General features: G+C 37.3%; 1 protein-coding gene across 1 annotated transcript in view; it reads left to right on the forward strand.

The window, feature by feature from the left end:
- The first annotated feature begins 8,826 nt into the window (after nucleotides 1-8,826).
- The window catches only part of Prim1 (DNA primase small subunit), a 31,084-nt gene continuing 18,607 nt past the window's right edge, over nucleotides 8,827-21,303 (forward strand). Inside the window, exons 1-4 of the mRNA XM_081746716.1 lie at nucleotides 8,827-8,978; nucleotides 14,733-14,861; nucleotides 16,370-16,526; nucleotides 19,532-19,707. Of these exons, the coding sequence (XP_081602842.1) occupies nucleotides 14,762-14,861; nucleotides 16,370-16,526; nucleotides 19,532-19,707 (433 nt within the window). The 5' untranslated portion in view covers nucleotides 8,827-8,978; nucleotides 14,733-14,761. The remainder of the gene's footprint in view (nucleotides 8,979-14,732; nucleotides 14,862-16,369; nucleotides 16,527-19,531; nucleotides 19,708-21,303) is intronic.

Raw genomic sequence — 21,303 nt, forward strand, 5'->3', positions numbered from 1 at the left:
ATGCCCCCCCAAAAATGTACGGCATTTCGATGCATTTTATCAATAATAAACATTATTAAAACGAAACAATATTTAGAATATTTTTGATTGCAATTGCGTAACAATAATAAAAAACTATAAAAAATCACAAAACATTCATAAACTTATATTTTAAAAAAAGTTGCTTTGGTAGTATAATCTCTTTGAGTAGTGAATGGGGATTTTAGGTCTAAATATAATACGGATAATGTACGAGAGTGAAATTGATAACCCACAAATGTGTGTTCATCAAGATTTTACGAACATTTCGTTTTTTGGTTTAAACCAGTTGGATTTTTCTAAAACCTGTTTTAAACCAGCCAACCCTGGGATCCAGAAATGCAAATTTACTGTAATTTCACTGAAACTTGAGAATTAATTATCTTCAGTTCCGAAAGTTGAATCACAGCAGTTTGTGTATCGTTGTGTTCTCATCGAGATGTATAATAATCGTGAAAATATTTGTAATGCTACAATACTTCATCCCAACTCATAAATTTATGGCAGACATACTGCTTTCTTCACTAAATCTACCCTTAGTACCTTTAAAGTTTTTTCCCCCCTAGTTGGTGGCGTTGCACTAGAGGTTAACCGTTATGGCTGTAAATACAGCGTGCTTTTGATTGTTAATATACAATTTGATGCAAACACTAAACCAACTGTTACGCACCTTATTGGTATGGCACTGACCGATTGTCTTCAGATTTGTAAAATGTGTGCAAGCATATGCCATAAATAGTACTAAAATCACGCACCAGTCTACTATGTGGTCACTACATGTAAGATTTCTATCTTCCTGTTCAGTGCAGGGCGATGGTAGTGGTCTGGACAGTTATTATTGCGTCCGTAGGAAATGCGCGATACACTGTTTGTGAACCACTTCTCTAGAACATAGTGAGTGAGAATTGAGGTGTTCGCGCACACTGAAATTGATTGAAGAACTACTTGATAAAAGAAACGACTGATCATGTTTCAGTTGTAAAATGTTTGTACCTAGCAAAAACACGAAACATGTGATTTGATAAGCTAATTTCATCAACGGATTTATTATTATGACCATAAGGGGTACGCATATTAAATTTGGATCGTAACTTTTGTTCTCTATAATGTCAAAATGCTGTGTTTCTTCTGCTATATTCGAAATAGTTTTGCACGCCAGGGACGTACTTGGGGGTGGGTCCTGGGAGTAGGGACCCCCCGAAATTTCGGCTTTTGTGTATATTTAGCCTAATTTTAGGGGCAATTTTAGGAATTTTAATATAAAATACCCTCATATTGAGTTTAAATCCCCTCTCCGAAATAAATTCCTGCGTACGCTACTGTTTCATTCCAACTTCATGTGACTGTCTAGAAATATAGTAGGAGGATCAGCTTTTTGATGTAATGCAAAACCTAAGCTCAGCCGCAACTGGTAATATACTCCTGTAATCCTGCTTCCCTGGAAGCGAGATAATGGAATGGGGAAGTGTCGTATACTATGAGAGTTGGGCTCACGTGATGGTCCGTGAAGCCGCCAGCTGCGTCACATTCGGGCCCCAGCCGTAGCCTGAAACCAACGTTAATAGTAAGTTTTATCCTCTACAATTTAACGTGTTGTATAAGGACGTAAAACAATATTTTTTTAAAAAAACACTAGGGCATCCATGTAACAATTCGATACACACGTTTCAAAAAACAATTATCATCATCATTGCGCGTTTCCACAATCGTAGAAAGTGTTAATAGATCTTGAATTACTAATATCTTTGTCTGGTGAAAGATTCCTCTAAATTACATATCAGCACAATGCTACCGTGTTGATACTTGAAATGAAGAAGCGGTACAGATATCCTACCGTGGCGTGGAAGATCCGGGTTCGATTCCCGATTGGAGCTCAACCTAGTTCGGATTCCACGTTAAGCTGTAGGTTCTCGTCTCATATAGCCTCGCTGCTCAAAGGGATGCTAAACCTAAAATCAACATTTCGTATCAGTTTGATGAAAACCTGTAACTTGTGTAACTTGCTGCGAACGATTAACCGAAACTAGGATCCCACTGAATGACTTCAACAAAACTTTTAAATTCTGTAATTGTTTTCCATCTTATGGTTACCGAACTGAAATTGTCGCATTGCCGGAAACTTAGATATCTATGCTGGAAACTTAAATATTTAGCTTGACAAAACTAATGGAGGAAATTGATCAGAATATGTAGTTCCATAAAGAACGTGATGTCTAATATGGGGCGTTTACACTTGGTCGATTTAGTCGCACGACTAAATCGACTCGCTGCATTTGCCACTAAATCGAAGCAACTAGGCCGAATCAGATCGATGGATGTGTTCAATTATTTCAACCACAGAAAATATAACGTTTTTCAATTCAGTTGCCAGTCGATTAGTCGCCTTCGATCAACAAGCGATTAAGTTGAATTCCTGTTTACACGGTCGATTAAGTTGAAAGTGACGTCAATTCAACTGTATCGAACGCAAATCGACTAAGTGTAAACGCCCCATTAAGGGACACGTGCTAAGGATGAGAGTTTGGTGATTGAAACGTGTGTATGAAATTGTTATGTAGATGCTTTGGTGATCAATTTTTTTCCGATTAGTTAATATGCATCCTACAAAAACAAACTCAAAAGGTAAGCTCGAAATTTGATACTTTTGTTCAATCGTTAATGATTTTCCGACACTTTCAAATGATTTAGATTCATTCTTTTTTGAAAACAATCATTCTTTCCACAATACAAGCCAAAAATAAAACTTTAGGATACCATGACATTACGTAGTAATTAGTTATTTCACATGTGTTCCTGTGTACAAATAGACATAAGGCCTAGAAACTATTCCTGTATTGTTATCTTCTACATCATTTACAGGGGCTAGGGATGAAACCTAATTAAGCGACTCAACAGCATAGTAACAGAGATTAACAACAATCTTGCAGGATCCAAAGGAATCAGAAACTAATAAATTGAATCGTTGCTTTCTTTAACCTTTTCAGTGGATTTGTACTGTACATCAAACTTTGGTATGCTTTAGGGACACTTATTGACTTAGTCGAGCTAAAATTATAATTATTCGTCTTAACATTTATTTTGGACCCTTAAGATACTTTACACGAATGGCGGTTTCTCTTAATGTTTGCATGTTTGTACAAACCTCCTTCCAATATTTTCATTTTTTATTTGTGTGAAATCACTTCATTTTATTGTCAACATTATCTGTTCTTAAACAAGTGCATTTGAAACGGGGCTGGCTAGTTGCTTTCTGCTTGATAGTTTGCCAAACTCCCCAGCTTTAACAGCTTCTGGGCCATTGCGGGGGTTGCGCAGTGAGAGGGGGGTTATCACGCCATGCACTGCCTCATAAGGATCCACATGCTTGCATATCTTTTGCAAACAAATCTACCAAACAAAAACAGCCTTTCCAAAACATAACGCTTTGGAACTGGAATTTCACCACCGTCCCTCCCCCTGCAGTATAGGTTCACACGGTTCTCGCCTGAAGGGGAATAGTCTGTTCATTTGTGACAATGTTGCTTACCGTAACCAAGTCGCTTCAGAGAGAGAGAGAAAAAAAAACTTGCGCCTTGCCTAAAAGCGAGATTGCCAAGTGGTCATAACTATTGGTTCTGTCAACCAAGTAACGTCAAGGTAGCTATGGAGACAGTAAAGGCGACCCCGTGAAGAGGGAAGACAAATTGAGGGTGTCGATATTTAATAGACTCGTATCTGAATAAGTAGAAATTTGGCAGCATGGATACAATGTTTTCCTTTTCATGTGTGCATGAGTGAATGAGAAAATTAGAGGGCAGTTTTTAGAAAAAGGGCGTTAATTGGGGAAGGGGTGAGATTTTAAAGCGGGTAGCGGAATTTGTTGTGTGTGTATGTGTGTGTGTGTGTGCCGGTCTTTGTTGTTCATCGGAATATTGTTGCTGTAATTGCATAATTACGTGTCTGTCCCTGATATACGTGAACTAGCAATGCAGTAGCAATGAATTCTGTAACGTCTCTGTTGAATTAGCCGTTTTCGAAAAGAACTGCAGAAGCAAACCTACTTATGAAAGACATCGGAAGACCGATTCTGACTCTCAATATAACGCAAGTAATTAGAAGTCAGAAACGAACATTTACAAGGAAGTTTAATCTCAACTTGTACAAACAGCATAAGTGGTTATGTGAATGTGAAATTAAAAATGCTTTGTTTTGTTTTCCCTGTTAGTTATTCGGGGCGGAGGAAGATGCATGGAGTAAAAGAAGGTGTAAATATCCAGCATCTGCACGACAAAAAAAAAAAAAAAAAAAAAAAAATCCTCAGGTCATATAAGACACGTTCTGATCTCACTGTGTTGGGAAACTTGAATATTGCTGCTCAATTAAATGCTGGTTATAGGCGGTCCATTGAGAATCACAATCAAAAAGTGACGCAAAACAGGTACGTGCTCAATATAATCATCAATTGCATTTGGTTTCATGGTACCTTCGAAATGCCGGTTCCACAGATATGCCGGTTAGGCTAAAGGAGACGGTGATGATGAGTGATGAATGAAATGGTGGAATGAAGAAAGTGGAAGGAAACGGGAGAACCCCGAGAAAACCCACGCACACGGTGTTTGTCCACCACAAAGTTCACTTGGCGGGGGCTGGATCGAACCCAGGACCCCGAGCACCAGAGGTGAACGCTCTACCACTGAGCCACCGCGGCCCCACGTGGCACCTTTGAATTGGCTTTAAGAGGACATAGTGAAAAACAGACTCGTCTTCAAATCGAGGCGTTTTTCGTAGATTAATTAACTTCAGTGCAGAACTTGACAGCGCTCTCAAGAGTCATTTAGAAAGCGCAATAATTTTCAAGAGTACGTCAAAAATCATACAAAATGAGTTCCATTGCATACTTGAAGCATGCCATGAGGAAATCGCTATTATCATTTATAACTATCAGTGGCGTATTTAGGGGGGCTTCCGGGTTTAAGCCCCCCGAAATCTTACTTACTATAGTAAAGTATATGAAATATCTTGCAGAATTTTCACATTTTCAGGCAAAGCCCTCCGAAACAAAATCGTGAATACGCCACTGCTATTATTATTATTTTATTATTATTAATAATATAATAATAATTATTATTATTAAACTATTATTATTTATAATAATAATAATAATGGAAAAGGAGAGGTCATCTATTGTGCACCACCTAAAATTCAAAGCACCAGCCGCCACTGCTTTATACCATATATTTTTCAAAATGCACACTATAATGTACATTTTCCTTGTAACATTTGTATATGATACATATAAAATGATCAATTTCTGAACACTGTACTAGATTTTTGAGTATGCAAAAGTGTACTATAGAAAAGTCTTTTTTATGATTACACACCAGAAGAAATGACTTTTGGTGGAATTCACAGAAACAGTTTATTTTTTGCTTTAGACACAAATGCACATGGTACTTTTGACAGAGAGTGAGACCTGAACTTTTCACATGTCTGATATTTGCAACGGATTGGTTCATCCTGACCATCATGAATAAGAAGATGGTCTACTTTGTCCACTTCTTCAGGGGTCGTTGTTCAGTCTTTTTTTCTTGGTGGTGGCGTAGCTGAGCCTTCTCTTGAGTCAAATGATGGCTTTCCTCTGTTTTTTTTTTTTTTTTTGGTTTGAACTGATTTTCCCATCTTGATCAGTTCTTCAGCTAACTGAAATCAGGAATTAAAATCTAGCTAGTCTTTCTCAGGTACCTTTAGAAAATGCTACTCTTTTATATTGTAATGCACCACGTGTTTCTGTATACAAACAATATTATACTCTTGTTTGTAAATACAGGGCGCGAGGGATAGCATGAGCTATGACCTTGAAATCCGCAACCAACAGACTTGAAAGGAACGGGCAATCCTAATAGTGTTGCTAACTGCCACAACAGTGAAGTAGAATTTGGCGATTCGACAGAGACACTTTGAATCAATCTGCAGCCTTCCTTTTCTCATCTTCATTTAGAAAAATCTGAACAATAAATTAGAATATTTATTTAATAAGATGTAAAAGTGCACTCGTTGCAATAAAGGTTTCCTTACTAGTTCATTGATATATATATATATATATATATATATATATATATATATATATATATATATATATATATATATATATATATATATATATAGTAAAACTTACAACACATAACACAACCTATATTTGCAATTCATTCATTCTGGGCACCACGACTCATGTTCTCGCCTTAGGGAAATCGTGGCTGCAGACCTGTCAACTCCTTCCCCCATCATACAAGGAAGTTTGTCATTTTCATTGGTAAAACAAAGTGGTGCTATTAGTACCCTCTCTCCCGGGGTAGTTATTTATGGCACAGATGGGGTCGTCGTGAGAGACACATGAAGAAGCCGAACCGGACATAGTGTTCTTGTGTTCAGTGAAGTGTGGTTCTTTGTGTATAGTTCTGTGTTGTTTTCACTTATGTTGGAGGTTATTATCAGCATGGGTTAGAAACACTACCAAAAAATCTTCCTCCTCTCTCCACTGTCGCCCTCGTAGCGAATAGCGTTCTTCCTACCTCCCACTTCTCATTCATAGATGGTCATTTTCCACTGGGCTCGCTCGCGCTCGCGCTCACTCGGGCTCGCGCTCATCTGTTTTGACTGGGCTCGCACTCACTCGCGCTCGCGCTCACTAGCACTCGCGATCACTTCTCTCAACTGAGCTCGCACTCACTTGGGCTCGCGCTCATCTCTTTTGACTGGGCTCGCACTTACTCGCGCTCGCGCTCAACTGTCTCAAATGGGCTCGCGCTCACTAGCACTCGCGACCACTTCTCTCAACTGAGCTCGCCTCACTCGGGCTCGCGCTCATCTCTTTTGACTGCGCTCGCAGTCACTCGCGCTCGCACTCAACTGTCTCAACTTAGCTCGCGCTCATTCGCATTCGCGATCGTTTCTTTTAATTGGGCTCGCACTCACTCGGGCTCGCGCTCACCTGTCTCAACTGGGCTCGCGCTCGCGCTCATCTCTCTTGACTGAGCTTGCACTCACTTCTCTCGATTGGGTTCGCGCTCACTGGGGCTCGCGCACTGGAGCAAGCTCACTAATCTCAAGTGGGCTTGCGCTCAGTCGGACTCGCGCTCACTTCTCTCAACTGGGCTCGCGCTCACTTATTTCATTGGGGCTCGGGCTCGCGCTCACTCGGGCTCGCGCTCAATTATTGAGCTCGAGCCCGGTTGAGCGCGAGTGCCGAGCTCATGAGCGCCGGGCTCGCGAGTTTGGACACCTATGGCTCATGCTATTTCTCGCGCTCTGTAACAGTGAAAATACAACCATGAAGGTAGAGCGTGCGTATTGTGTGAGGGAATTTGCATGAACTGGGCCTGTCGTACCGGTGCAGAGACAATTTCGTATATATATATATTTTGAAGTTTAACGTCCCACGATTATGCACCAAGGCTAAGCGAGATGTTGATAATAATGAAGTGGATGACAATGGTGGAATGAAGAGGATGGGAGAACCCCAAGAAAACCCACATACACGATATTTGTCTATCACAAAGTTCATTTAGTGCGAGCTGGGATCGAACTAGAGACCTCAGTATAAAATAAAGAAATAAGTCGACCAGAAACATTGAGGGAGGCAGAAGATAGCTGTGTTATCCAGGGTGCTCATATCCAACACTTGTAATATCGACAAAATCTTACAATCTTATTTTCTTCTTTCCAACCAAATTTGCTTTTGTATGTCCTTTCAGTACTAAATAAGTGCGGTTTAGTTTTGTACCATTCTTTTTGAATATCCCTGTATGTTGTGCCACTAACAAATTTATTAGAAGCCTAAGAATGAAAGCATTGTAGCCGTTGATAGTGGTAAGTCTCAGAAAGAAAGTGATTGACCAGTTTTTCTGGAAATCACTGATAAAGTTTAAGAGTTGAGAATATTAATGGTTTGGTATATATACAATTGCCTGCTTAGCGTGGCTTGTGGTGCATCACATGATTATGCCGTGGAAGACATAAGAGACGGTATTAATGAGAAACAATGAAACGGCGGAATGAAAACAGTGTCAGGAAACGATAGTGCCCTCAGGAAACCTGCGCATACGGTGCTTGTCCATCACAAAGCTACTTGGCGCGATCTGGGATCGAATTAGGAACTGTATTCTCCAGACTGAATGTTCTAGCACTGAGTCAACGCGGATGTAATTCTCTTGCGGGACTCTGGCGTTAGGGTATGTTGATCTGTGGTCTGGCACCCAAGATTTATGCTCGTAGTCGATACGTAGTTATTGCGAAAACCATGCAATTTTACTACATGGATCTATAGTATATGTACTAGTAGTAGTGGTAGAAGTAGTAGTAGTAGTAGCAGCAGCAACGGGTTAGAAGTATCGCGGGGGTTAGTTGGGTTCTGTTCTCTACATGAAATGGGCAAATTAAAGATGCCCCCAAAAATTTCTGTACGTTTAACAATCTATGAATCCGAATAGTAAAACTGCACCGCCAAAACAATATTTACGTATGTGTTATAAAATATCAAAATATAATATGTATCGAGAAATGATGCATTGTAAAACTGTTATGCCATAGAAGCTGCAGTAAACACATTCAGATGTTCTAGATAGGCGATTGCTTATAAATATTACTGCAGATGCAACTATATCGTGTTTCAAGATTATGGAGGTTCGTCTTCGTGTCACATCTCTCATCCTATAATTTTTCACTATCCAATTTCAATACTTTACTAATAATACACTTTTATTAATTTATTGTACACTTAATAACTATCCAATAGTGTTTATTTTCTGGTACTTTAAATTTATGATAAAGAAGGTGACTGGAGGTTTTGTTCACCACCTTGGTGGAATTTTATATGATCCTGTTGGCAGCACTGCTTGTTTTGCAGACCGCCAAATTTTGATGCCTTCTGCTGGATTCTGAATTTTTCCAGGAGGATCAAAATAAACAGTGATTCTGAATTTTAGGTAAGTTCAATATTATTATAATTATTTATTCTGGTTCAATATAATTAATATTATATCGTGCAGGTTAAATTTTGACACACCACTCTAGATTATTGGGTAATAGTATACAACAGTGCCTCATGATCTGTGCGCGTGGATACTTCCTACTGTTGCACTACGTATAAAAATGATTTTATTACATTTAGAAGTAGTAAGAAGCATCCACGTGCACGTGACATGCGATATGTGTTTCAAATTCCCCACATATACTCATACACTACGTACAAGGGCACATTATTATTCTTCGCATACCATAAAACACAACGAAACGCAACGCAAACCGATGTACATTTTATTTTATATTACTCAGTAATTAAATGAAAGTCGCATTTTTACCTCATTTTCAAGTTCCTATATCCTCAATGAATAATCCTTAAAAGACTGCACTTCGTGAGTCCTCGCTAAATGATGAGGCACTCTCGTATACTATATCCGATTATTGTTAAAAATTATAATTTACTACCGGTAATTTCCTTGTTCCGTAAACCATTTGCGCTGGGCAAGATGAAAATATTCCTCTTGGCATAGCTAAAGTTCAAGGGGTCCACGAGATGTAATTGTTGAAAAATTACTATTACGATTTGCGCATAAATACGGCTTCCGTTTGTATGACAAAAACTATAGGACATAATTTTGGATTTGAGAAGTGGGAAGAGAATTTTTTGATTGAGTACTTTGAGCTATATTTTCTGTATTTTTCGTTTGTCCAGGTTACATTACGTTGGCTTAGTATTTACCTTCACTTACTAATTACATTTCTGTAACATCAGATCATTTCATCTGTAACATTTTTTTTCTTTAACCTGATCCCCTAAATCCAAAACTATCCCGGTTAAGTTAGGTTAACTTAGTACTTCATTTCAAGGTTTGTAGAGATCGGCTTTCTTGCTATATTTTATGTATCTATGGTTTGTTCAGATTAGGTTAACTTCGTACTTACCTTCACTTAGTTATTTCGGCTTAAGTTTAGAGTTGCCCCTCCAGTCTGAAGGTGCCCTTGGACTTTGTTATAGAAAACAATGCATAAAGTATTAGAAATCGTTACATTTCACGTAACTTCAGTACTCCGTGGGCTTTACAAAAATTTAAAAGATTTTCTTCATTATTTTTGCGCATCCGTTACACCTGTTCACCATATTTTACAACTAGCATGCTGCTGAAACCTTCCGCATCCGGCAAATAGTACTAACTTCCACATATCTTTTCTCGCATTAAACATAATTCTCCTGCCGAACTTGCATTCCTAAACATCAAATAAAAACTTCAAATTATCATTTCCTTTCTCATTTCTCCTGTACATTTTCCTGATTTTTATAAAAACCGGAGGGGTAACTCTAAATTTAACCCGTTATTTCCATAACATCAACTCATGTCTCCTGTGAATATCTTGTTTTTGCTTGATTTGGGACCCCCAAGTCCAAATCTATCCCAACCCTACAGTGCGGAGAACACGAACCAATCTATACTGTAGCCACTAAAAACCACAAATGTTATCTAACTGAGTCAGGGCTAGGCGAAGCTGGGGCCTTACGCGGTAGTGCTGGGCTGCTTTTAAAGGGAGCATGCGCATTAACAGCGCTGAGTATACGCGTAAGTTACGATAGTGAAAAGAAATGGGTTTTGGCAGAAATATGAATTTCAATAGCTTGTAATGATTTTATATTAGTGTCACTCCACTCGTAAGCATAAAATACAGTTGTATTATTTTGTATTTACTTATGTCCCCTGTCGTCTGCAGAATTTGTTGTCAGCAGGGGCGTCATTTAGGGAGGGCAGGAGGGGGCAATTGCCCCCCCCCCCCAAGAGTTTGAGGAATGCATATACTTTAGTCGATGCCTACTAATATACTAGTACAAAACGTGAAATTCTTATGTCGGTGGTGCTCTTGCCCCCCCCAAGCAAAGTCTGAAATGACGCTCCTGGTTGTCAGCCTTAAAAATATGTTTCTTCATGCGCAGTACGTACTGAATTTTACCTGTAAATCTTGAAAATGCGGTTTGCCAAAACTACACCAGCACCATTTATATATTTCAATACTAGGTAAAAAGTAAATGTATATTTCTAATTTTACTTGAAAATATGACGAGCTTTTGAAGTGTAGGGTTAGCTGATAATTTTTTTTTTTTTTTTTTGCCATATTCGTTTGCCAGTTTTTGTTTTTCGGCATATTTTACGGCATGGATTGTTATGAATTTATGGTGTAGAATTTTGTTTTAGGGAGTAATTTTATTTCGCGCAAACTGTAAATAAAAAAAATCGCATCAAACAGTCTGTAGTGCACACGAAGTCTTGGGCAGGCATGACAAAATCTTCGACTTACGGGGTTTGGGTTAAGTGATACTACTAATTGTGGTGCTGATTGAGAATAGTTTCACCAATAGACAGTTACTACATGTATCCTGCAGTAATATTGCACTCCTTAGTGTTGATTTAACTACAGCTTTACACTGTGCCGTCGTCATTTTATCGTTAAAATGAGAGACTTTATATAAGAGAACTGTATTAGATATTAATTTATACCGTCGCAGTTGAATTTTATGATTATAGGAGTAGAGGTACTAATGTGAAACCTTTACAACTTGTATAGGGAGTCGCATTCCTGTTGACAATTCTGAGTAGTTACAAGAATATTTACGACAGATGATTTGTTTCTGGATACGAATGTTAATTCGTGCGTATTATACTCGTTGAAACACTACGAAACCACATTAAGATATTTGTAAAGCGTTAATTGTCGTATCGCCGGACCAATTTTAGGAAATTTACCGGGTCATTTGGAGAATTTATTTACGTTGGTGATTAGGAATAAGTGAAGGTGAGGTAAGCGAAATAATAAAAGTGAAGAAAGTTGTTGTTGTTTTTGTTAGTTGATTTTGATGTAAGCGCTACTATATGTGGAGGTGGAAGGAGTATTTCGCGGAGAGGTACATTTCTTATAATATAGTAGCGCGAAAGGCATGGCGTTGGGGAAGGGGGAGCATTTCGAGAGCTATTTAGATGAGTATTTATTTAAGGAAAGGAAATCCCAGGAAACTGTTGTACACTATTTTCTTCTTGAAATTGGAAAAGTTTACCAACCTCAGTTTTGAAGGTAAGTGACTTCTAACTGAACGGGAATGTATTTCTGCAGAGTGTACAGAAGCTGTATTGTATGTTAACAAGTGAAGCGTTGGAAGTATGATACCATGACAAGAGGTATTGAAATTTATATGATCGCCAAAACCCACATGTCACTACTCTCGTTTACGAGTATACCCACCGTCGCTGGCGCACCTGCTCCCTTCGCACACATTCCCTCGCTCCGTTCGGCCCACTGCTGCGCTCCTGCTCTGATTGTTAGCATTCGTGCTTTTTAGTGGCCACCTAGGATAGGTTGGTTTGTGTCTTTGCATTGTAGTTTTTGCACGTATGCACCAGAGATGAACAACGCTCTACCACTGAGCCACCGCAGCCCCATTACGAGAACATGATTTTTTTTTTTTAGTTTTACGTCCCACGATTATGCCGGTTAGGCGAAAGGAGACGGTGATGATGATGAGATGATTAAAATGGTGGAATGAAGAAAGTGGGAGGAAACGGGAGAACCCCAAGAAAACCCACGCACACGGTGTTTGTCCACCAGAAAGTTCACTTGGCGGGAGCAGGGTTTGAATCCGGGACCCCAAACACCAGAGGTGAACGCTCTACCACTGAGCCACCGCGGTCCCCATTACGAGAACAGTAAGCAAATGAACTGTCTGCTGCGTACGTGTAATGTATACCACATTTCCCTATTCCCTTTACTATTCAGTAAGGAGAACTCGATTTTTGTCCATAATGACCCTCTTGAGACGTATTCACCATTAGTTCAGACTCCCAGTACCCTGTTCGAGATTGGTCATACGTGATTCAGAGTGGAGTGAATTACGTATATCGAACAAGTGCCGGAAGTCACTGAATCCATAACTTCTATGGAAGCAACACAACTACGGAATAAATAAAAAAAAATCAATGTAGAAACTGAAATAAGGAAAGTTTCTCCAGTGCGAAAAAAAAAATCTAATAATGATATTATCCGCGATGTAACAAAATTTTGAATTTAGAGAACGGGACTCCGATATTAGGGACGGTTATTTTACTCTTCAATGTATTTTCTCAGAAATTCAAAATAATGTTACCAGCATATGGTCTCAGTCTAGCTGATCAAAGTAAAATACCGAGTTCTCAAGCGTGAAAAGATTGGCCACCAATGTGTCAGGAGGAGGATTGTGATTAATAGGGTCAGTAAGGGTAATTATGAGACCCCTCATTGATCTTCAACCACTGTAGGTAAATACAAATAAAGAGCACAGGCATTTAGTAAAATCCTTTACAATGCTCTTTCTACATTTTTAAGTTTCAGTTTACAAAAGTTTATTGCGAAATTACGCCTAACAGCCCAGGGAATCAACATAACGTCTAAGTGACATGAATCACGCCAGGAGAAATCTCGGCGTCCTCCCCTGCACACTTATTTTGGAGCAAAAGACTTCGTCATTTCACAATAAACTTACATGCTCATGTTGCAGGTTTTTTGCTGCGGACTGTACCAGTTTTTTTTTTTTTTTTTTTTTTTTTTTTTTTTTTTTTTTAAACAAACTCATTAAAAGAAGTTTTGAAATTTGAACTTCTATATCAATTCGTGCAGTAATATCACTGCTGTAAAACCAATGAGTGTTGATGGAAGCCTTGTAGGTCAGCAGTTAGAGGTTAAGTTGAATTTGTCCTTTGGGCTTTCGTTTCAGAGTTACAAATTTTTTTGTTGTTCTATCTAATTTTGCTTATATGGAGGGTAATTATGAGACGCACGCTAGATTAATGTATTTGACAGATAACTGGAATCTGTCTCTGTATCCTAGTATGTTAAGTTTCAAAAAAGCTGTATTCTGTAGTTTAAGCAGTCCTATAATCTTGTTTCTTAGTCACTTTCAAAATTGTAAACCTACATTATTTTGTTGAAAATAGCCTAGACTGCATATGAATATACTAAAACATAAAGAAAAAGAAGTATCCTAAGTTGTTTTTTAATGAACAGCCTAGAACTTGGTCTACATTTGTTTCATAAGCCTGTTTTCTAACCTGAAATTATCTAATATAGGCTATTAGCCTTTAGGCGTATTATAGTCAACTCACAAAAATGTTAGAATAACATCCGTAGCTATTTCCACTGTCTTTCTTAGTTATTTTCTTTTAACTCAGCAAAATAATTGTATATTTTTATGTAATAAACACAAAATAACGAAGACTTCTTTGTCTCAAATTGTACTCCTTCATACCTCAATATCACATACAGAAAGCTGGGGACAACAGGTGTCTCGTAATTACGCTTTTGGAGGGAAATTATGAGACAGCACAAATTTGACATTTACCCCTCAACTTATGAGATAACAGGAAATTTCTTGGCAGCAAATTGTTACTCTATTGGCACCATAAACTGCTTTCAAAACTACAATGTAAGCTGAGTAACGTGGAAGAGTTGTGATATCTGTCTCATAATTACTCTCACTGGCCCTATCCAATCCGGAAAGTTGGAAAGTAGTGCAGCGGATTTTCATGGATAATTTACTGTACATCTTAATAGGAATTCTGAAATACTGATATATATTGGCTCTTGGTATTATGATAAAAATTGCTTTCAGCTATTTCAAGCAAACCTGAAAATAAGTTCTTATAATTTATTTATCTATTCTTTTTCAGATATCTGGGTGCGAAGAAGATAAAGTAAAATGACGTTTGATCCAGATATGATGTCAGACCTTCTTCCTTTGTATTACAAGAGATTATTTCCGTACGGACCATATTACAAATGGCTCACCTACGGAAACTGTAAGTGCGAAGTCATTCTGTTAATTGTCTTGCCTGTAATTTCAGCAACTATTTCTCTCAGATGGTTACTTTTGCAACCATTCAAAATACTTCTCATTATCGTATTCGTGTTTGAAATTTTGTAAAGTTGTTAAGTTTAACAACCATTAACGAGCTTAAAGTGAGGAATGGACCCATATTTGAATTGTCAAAATAACTTAATTTATTAAGAGTCACTAATAATTATGACACTTAATAAGCAGTGTTGCTAGGTCTGAAGATTAAAAAGTAGCGAGGTTGTACTTAAAAAGTAACGAATGTGAACTATTTATAGTCCAAACATAAAAATGTCACATATCTGGGTTGGCAATGGTCAGGCAGCGACGGCCTTTTGGACTGTTGGGGACGGTGGGGAAAATAACAGGATTTTCCCAATGGCTAAGGCGGCACATTCCCGATTTATATATAATTCTGTATAATGGTTTCACTTGTGCAACGGTTTCGCTTTTTGTCCTTGTAAAATGACTCTTGACAATTATATTAACAAATATGTAAAGATCAGTACAACGTATTTTTATGAGGAGTCCTTCGTGAGTGAGTCGGCAGACGTATCGCATTTGTGGCCAATTAGTCCCGGTTTCGAGTTCAAATGGAGAACAACTTCTCTTGGATGAAAGCAGAGAAGCGGTTTGAATTTCGCTTTAAGTTTATGTGACTTCTTCCAGCATAACCCCGTTGTTGCATAATAACACCACGGCGAAACAAACTCATTTCTGTGCATATGTTAGAGGATGTCCATACTTCCAGGTAATTAAAAGTAGCGTGTGGCCCAATTTGCAATTCTGGCAGCGAGAGCACTTGAAAAATCGCGCAATCAACTATTTGTAGCTCAATCTGGGAACACTGTTAATAAGGATTAATAAGATTTTTTTGTTTGTTTGTTTGTTGGACATCCTCTAACTTTTTATGTGCTCTGGGAATCTTAATCATTCATGATTACTTCCTGAGCATGGTGGCTTAATGGTAGAGGGCCCCTGGTTTGTTCCCATCTCGCATCAAGTTGGGTTTATGGTGCACAGTCACCGTGTGAGTGGTTTTCTCAAGCTGCTTTTACTTCCTTCCACTTTCTTCATTCCACCATTTTATTCATTTTTGTCATCATCATCTCATTTAGCTTAGGTACATAATCATCGAAAGTAGAACTAGAAATTTCAGTCATTCAACACGATTACATTTCTTAAATAAGTGGTATCGTCAACCAATATGGCCCATAAAAAGAGATTAGTGGTTATTTATCTTAACAAAATTATGCCAGACTTCTGTGTTAAAATAGTTAAGTATTAAAACTTTAAACTATTTGATTTCCTATTAACACTCCCCTCGCTACACGAATATGAAATTATTATTAAAATATTTTTTAAAAAATGTACTTTTTTTTTTTAAAAAAAAAGAGCAATTTATCCTTGTGTTTCTTGGACAGTAACAAATGTAATCAAACTTAAGAGAATATTTTGTTTCTTTTTTCCTAGTGAAGCAGAATTACTTCCAGCACCGTGAGTTTTCTTTCACATTAGCTGATGATGTGTATATCAGGTACCAATCTTTCGCGAACCAAGAAGAAATGGAGAAAGAAATCCAAAAACGGTGTCCTTTTAAGATAGATATTGGCGCAATATATTCATTCAGGTCAGTTTATTTCATTAGCTTATTCAAGTCAAAAATACATATAAATAATCTAGTCTGAATTGTACTTATATGGTAACTATGTAGGAAAGTTAAAATTATTTATATTGTAAAACTTTGTGTAAACTCGTCTCATATAAGGAAGAGGTAGAGCAGATAATAAAAAGAGTGTCCGGAATCGACTCCCACTACCAGTTTTATTATAAAAATCCACTATATGAGTATTTGTACAAAATACTATACAATTTGGTCTCTATTTAAAAGGGTGAGTAAAAGGTAGTCTTTGACCGTGTGGTCGCAGACAGGATCTCCAACAGAGCCCCGTAGCAGGCTAAGAGGAGTGGAGTTAAGGAACCAATGCTCCGTAGCAAGCAGAGGCAGGTTAAGTTGCCAACAGAGCCCCGTAGCAGGCTAAGCGGCTGAGGATGGGATACCCAGACAGAGCCCCGTAGCAGGCTAAGCCAGGAGATAGGATAGGCGTAGTCCCGTAGCAGACTAGAGGCCTGGGGTTAGGTTACTCCAAGAGTCCCGTAGCAGACTAGAGGAGGGTCACCAGAGAACTGGTCCCGAGTTGCCTTGGTCCATCCAATTTATAGGGTCCTTTTGGGTGGCGGTGGCGCTGTTGCTCCGATGTCGTCTTCTGCTCCATGGGAGGGGCCAGAAGCCGTCGTCTGCATGTGATTACAGGTCCCTCTGGTGGAAGATCCTCTTGCCGAACCATGTGGTGTTGTTTGTAAACATTGAAGGGTGGAACTGTTTGTTTACGACATCACATAGGATATTACAATATGCTTTCTTCTTCTTATTATTATTATTATTATTATTATCCTCATTTATTAATAAGTAAGCTGTACAAGTACATACTGTCAAATCGTGTAATAAAATGGTTAGATTCATATTTAAATAACGAAAAATTTAGAGTTAGATTTAATGGCTATACTTCCTCTACTTATGACAATATCTGGAGTACCTCAGAGCTATAACCTGAGTCCCTCGCTGTTTTTATTTTATATAAATGATTTACTTGGTAGGTTAACCTGTAAATATTTGAAGTATACTGATGACAATAAAATCATTAATGAAATTAATATTGTCCAAAATCTAGTAATGTTGCAAGAAAACATTAATATATTAGTTACATGGACATAGAATCATTTCTTATCTTTGAATATAGTCAAAAAAAAAAAGTATGACTTACCAGTTAAATTATCTTTTGTCTTATAAATTTAATAGATATTCAGGGAATTAAATGTGGAACGTATGTTACAGATTTCGGAATAATTTAGATAACAAATTATTCTTTCAAACACATTCACAGGTGATTATATCTAAGGTCAGAAAAAAAAATTGTCAATGTTAAAATAGCTTTGTTGGAATATGGTACTTGATTTGGAATAATGAAGTCAGATACTTTGTAAATACTGTTGAGTTTATTCAGAATAGCTTCCTAACCTGGTTACGATGGAAGTTCAAAGATTTCAAAGATACAAATTATTTAGTACCGTATATCCAAAGAATTACATCTCTTGTCTTTAGCCGACAGGTGATATCTTTTGATCTTAGATTTTTCATGATATTCTTTATGGGGTTTCTTCATTGATGGTTTTGTTTCCATAAGAATTCCTTACTGTAACACGAGAAATTTTATTATTTTTGTCTCTGAGTTTCTACTGCAAAATCGTCTATTTATAATATAAAACCATTGATATTGCAAATACGAGTAAATTTTATACTATTCTAGGTATTTTTCAAACAAAATTTATAAAAGTTCGTTCAGAACTTAGTTATTAAAGATCATTTAGTGTTACGGTACCTATTTAATTTATAGTAGTGCCATGTGATTATTATTATTTTTTTTTTTTTGTTTGTTTGTTTGTTGTTGCATGATCTGATACTACATCTCTTCTTTTATCTTAATTAATATGAATTTTGTTTAATTATATGAATTACTTTTCTTATAATCTTTTTTTTTTATTTATGATATGTCACATTTTATCCCTGTATAAAATCCTTTATTAAATTCATTGTATATTAAAATTTTATGATTTTGACTGCATGTGCATCTTATATATTGTATATACAGAGTGTCCACATAAAACCGGTACGTCTCACATATTGGTTAATCATCCCTAGTTAAATTGTTGACAATACTGTCACGGAAGTAGGCTACACATGCATTTTTATCAGAAAGTTGAATGCAGCAGCATGTTCGTGCGTCAGTTGTTGTGAGAAGCTCGAATTGTTGACTTGTTGCAATGTGTTATGTATTGAATCAGTGCTTGTGGTAACAAGGAACATTTGTGACAGAAACGGGGCAGTTTGCATTTGAACAACGAATTGATATTGTGGAATTTGTGAGAAGTCATATTTCTTGAATTTTGTTTTTGAAAATTGTCAGGTTTTGTTCTTTGCTTTTAAATGAGCAAGCTTCACGTCCATAGAACACGCAGGACAGAAATATTTTTTTGATACTTGTGACTACAGTCAACGGTTTGTACAGAGTAATAATACGCATTGTCCGTCATTAAAACTTTGGATCGTAAGCCCGGGTAAGGCTTAGAGGTAACTTATTAATCCAAACCAACGAAGCTAGTCTTGCTCGATAATATTGTTACAATTTCACCCAACAATACCAGTGAATGTTGTATTCATGTTAAAATAGAATGTGCAAAGATTTATTTATCATGTATTTCGCAAGATTGTCTTTTTCTATCACCTGAAACATTTTTTTAAATCACTAAACTGACAGCAAGCTAGAATTTATTATATAAGTTCAGATGTGAACTATTTACTTTCTTCTTACTGTTTAATTGTACACCCAGAGGTAAAAGTGGATCTGAAAAGGTAGGGGGACGGTAAGTAGCGGCATGACGTCACGCCGTCCCCCTTGCCTATCTTTGCCCATTCTAATTTCTTAGGAACTGGAGGGACGTCGTACATATTTTTGAAGTATCCCCCGCACTTTTACCCTTGATTGTACCCTTATGAACCTTAATTTGTTCTTCTAGGCCGAAGGATCATCGCACGGTATCAGTGTTTAATCCACTAGAAAAGGAACTTGTCTTTGATATTGACATGACAGATTATGATGACGTGAGAACGTGTTGTAGTGGAGCAGAAGTGTGTCAGAAATGCTGGAAGTTTCTGATATTAGCAGTTAAGATTCTGGATACAGCTTTGAGAGGTAACAAATTTTAATATAAAAATATGGCAGATTTCATTTTACATAACTTACAAATTAAAGTTTTATTATTTTGTAATTGTGTGAATCTTCAATAAAACTGATATATTTCAACCATCTGTTTTCCTGTGGCTGTCTTCGGGGTTACATCTTCTTCTTACACAGATTCTTTAGAGAGAGAGAGAGAAAGAGGAAGATTTCACGATTTTTAAGGGGAAAAAAAGAGGAAGATATGTGGTGCTCAGAATTTACGTATGATAGTCACATGCATGATTGCACATAGTATTGATAATCAAGCATACACAATCTGAGAACAGTTTGTATGGTGTATATTAATTACGTTCCGCAACTACGAGTTTCTTTAAGGATCAAAACTTTTCAGTCACCCCTCGTACAATGTTTAGGCTTAGAGCTTCCATACAACTCTTAAACATAAATACGCTGATACGTATTGAGTCCTTTATTGTGCGATATTTCCATATTTCACATTGATTTCCTCAATTACTCAAAAAGATCCAAGTGAGCCATATGAATACATCTTAGCATGGTTAGAGAGATTCTACCGACAAGAGAACATTTATGAGAGGCCTAAGAAATTCTGATATCTTGTTTGCACAGAACCATACATGATAACTAAACATTCAACGTAGAGTATGTGCAACTTTTTGTGGCACTTTTATAGAAGAATATTAGAATAATTTTAATTACAAATTGGGACAGTTTCATTTAATTAAAAATAACTGCAAATATAAAAAAAAAACACATACAAAAATATATTACAGTTTCCAGTAGGAGATATGTGGTTTAGATCCAACGTAAACCTGTAGTTCCCCGTCTCATATAACCTTGGTATCCTGAAGGGGACGGTAAATTCAAATCTTGCCAACCAAATATAGTACATAAATCTTATTAATTTTGAATTCATACAGAATGATTTCAAATATTCCTGCTTTAACCCTGTTGACTTCAATGGGTTTTTCATAAATTAGTCCGTAGTTTTGTCTCCAAAGAAGATAAGTATGTTTTGGGGACTCTGGAGCTGGGAGTGAAACAGTTAGCAAATCGTGTGAATCAGATGGTTAATCATTGTAGCCTGTTTGTAATTACGATATTTTCCTTACGCCCATCACTTATGTGATCGTTCTAGATTAAAATATAAATAACGTAAAATTACCGTAAAAATTACCGACTTAAAATTACCGTAATTACCGTAAAATACTTAAAATTACCGTAAAATAATTTGTAGGTATTTTGTTTGTCTACAACGAAATTATCATATACATAATGCAGTTATTATAATTTAATTTCCACCCCTGACTATGGGGAAAATGCAGGGGGAAAAAAAAGCCAGATCTAAAGGGAATTCGTAAGGATGTAGGGTCATTTTTTCTGATTTAATCTCTGGAAGGCAGTCCCACTTTTTATGACCAGAACTGCACAAACCATGTAGTTTGAGTTGGTGAATACCGATCTCAGCATGAGGGAATGTATGGCTGTTGAGGGAGCGGAGTCGGTAACGTATGGTTAATGCACGGTATGCCGAAGATCCCGGGCTCTAATCCCTGTACAGTCTCGTATTTTTCACTCTTTGCGTATCAT

The sequence above is a fragment of the Thermobia domestica genome, chromosome 18 (genome assembly GCF_964235325.1).
Source record: "Thermobia domestica chromosome 18, izTheDome1.hap1.1, whole genome shotgun sequence".
Classification (NCBI taxonomy): Eukaryota; Metazoa; Arthropoda; class Insecta; order Zygentoma; family Lepismatidae; genus Thermobia; species Thermobia domestica.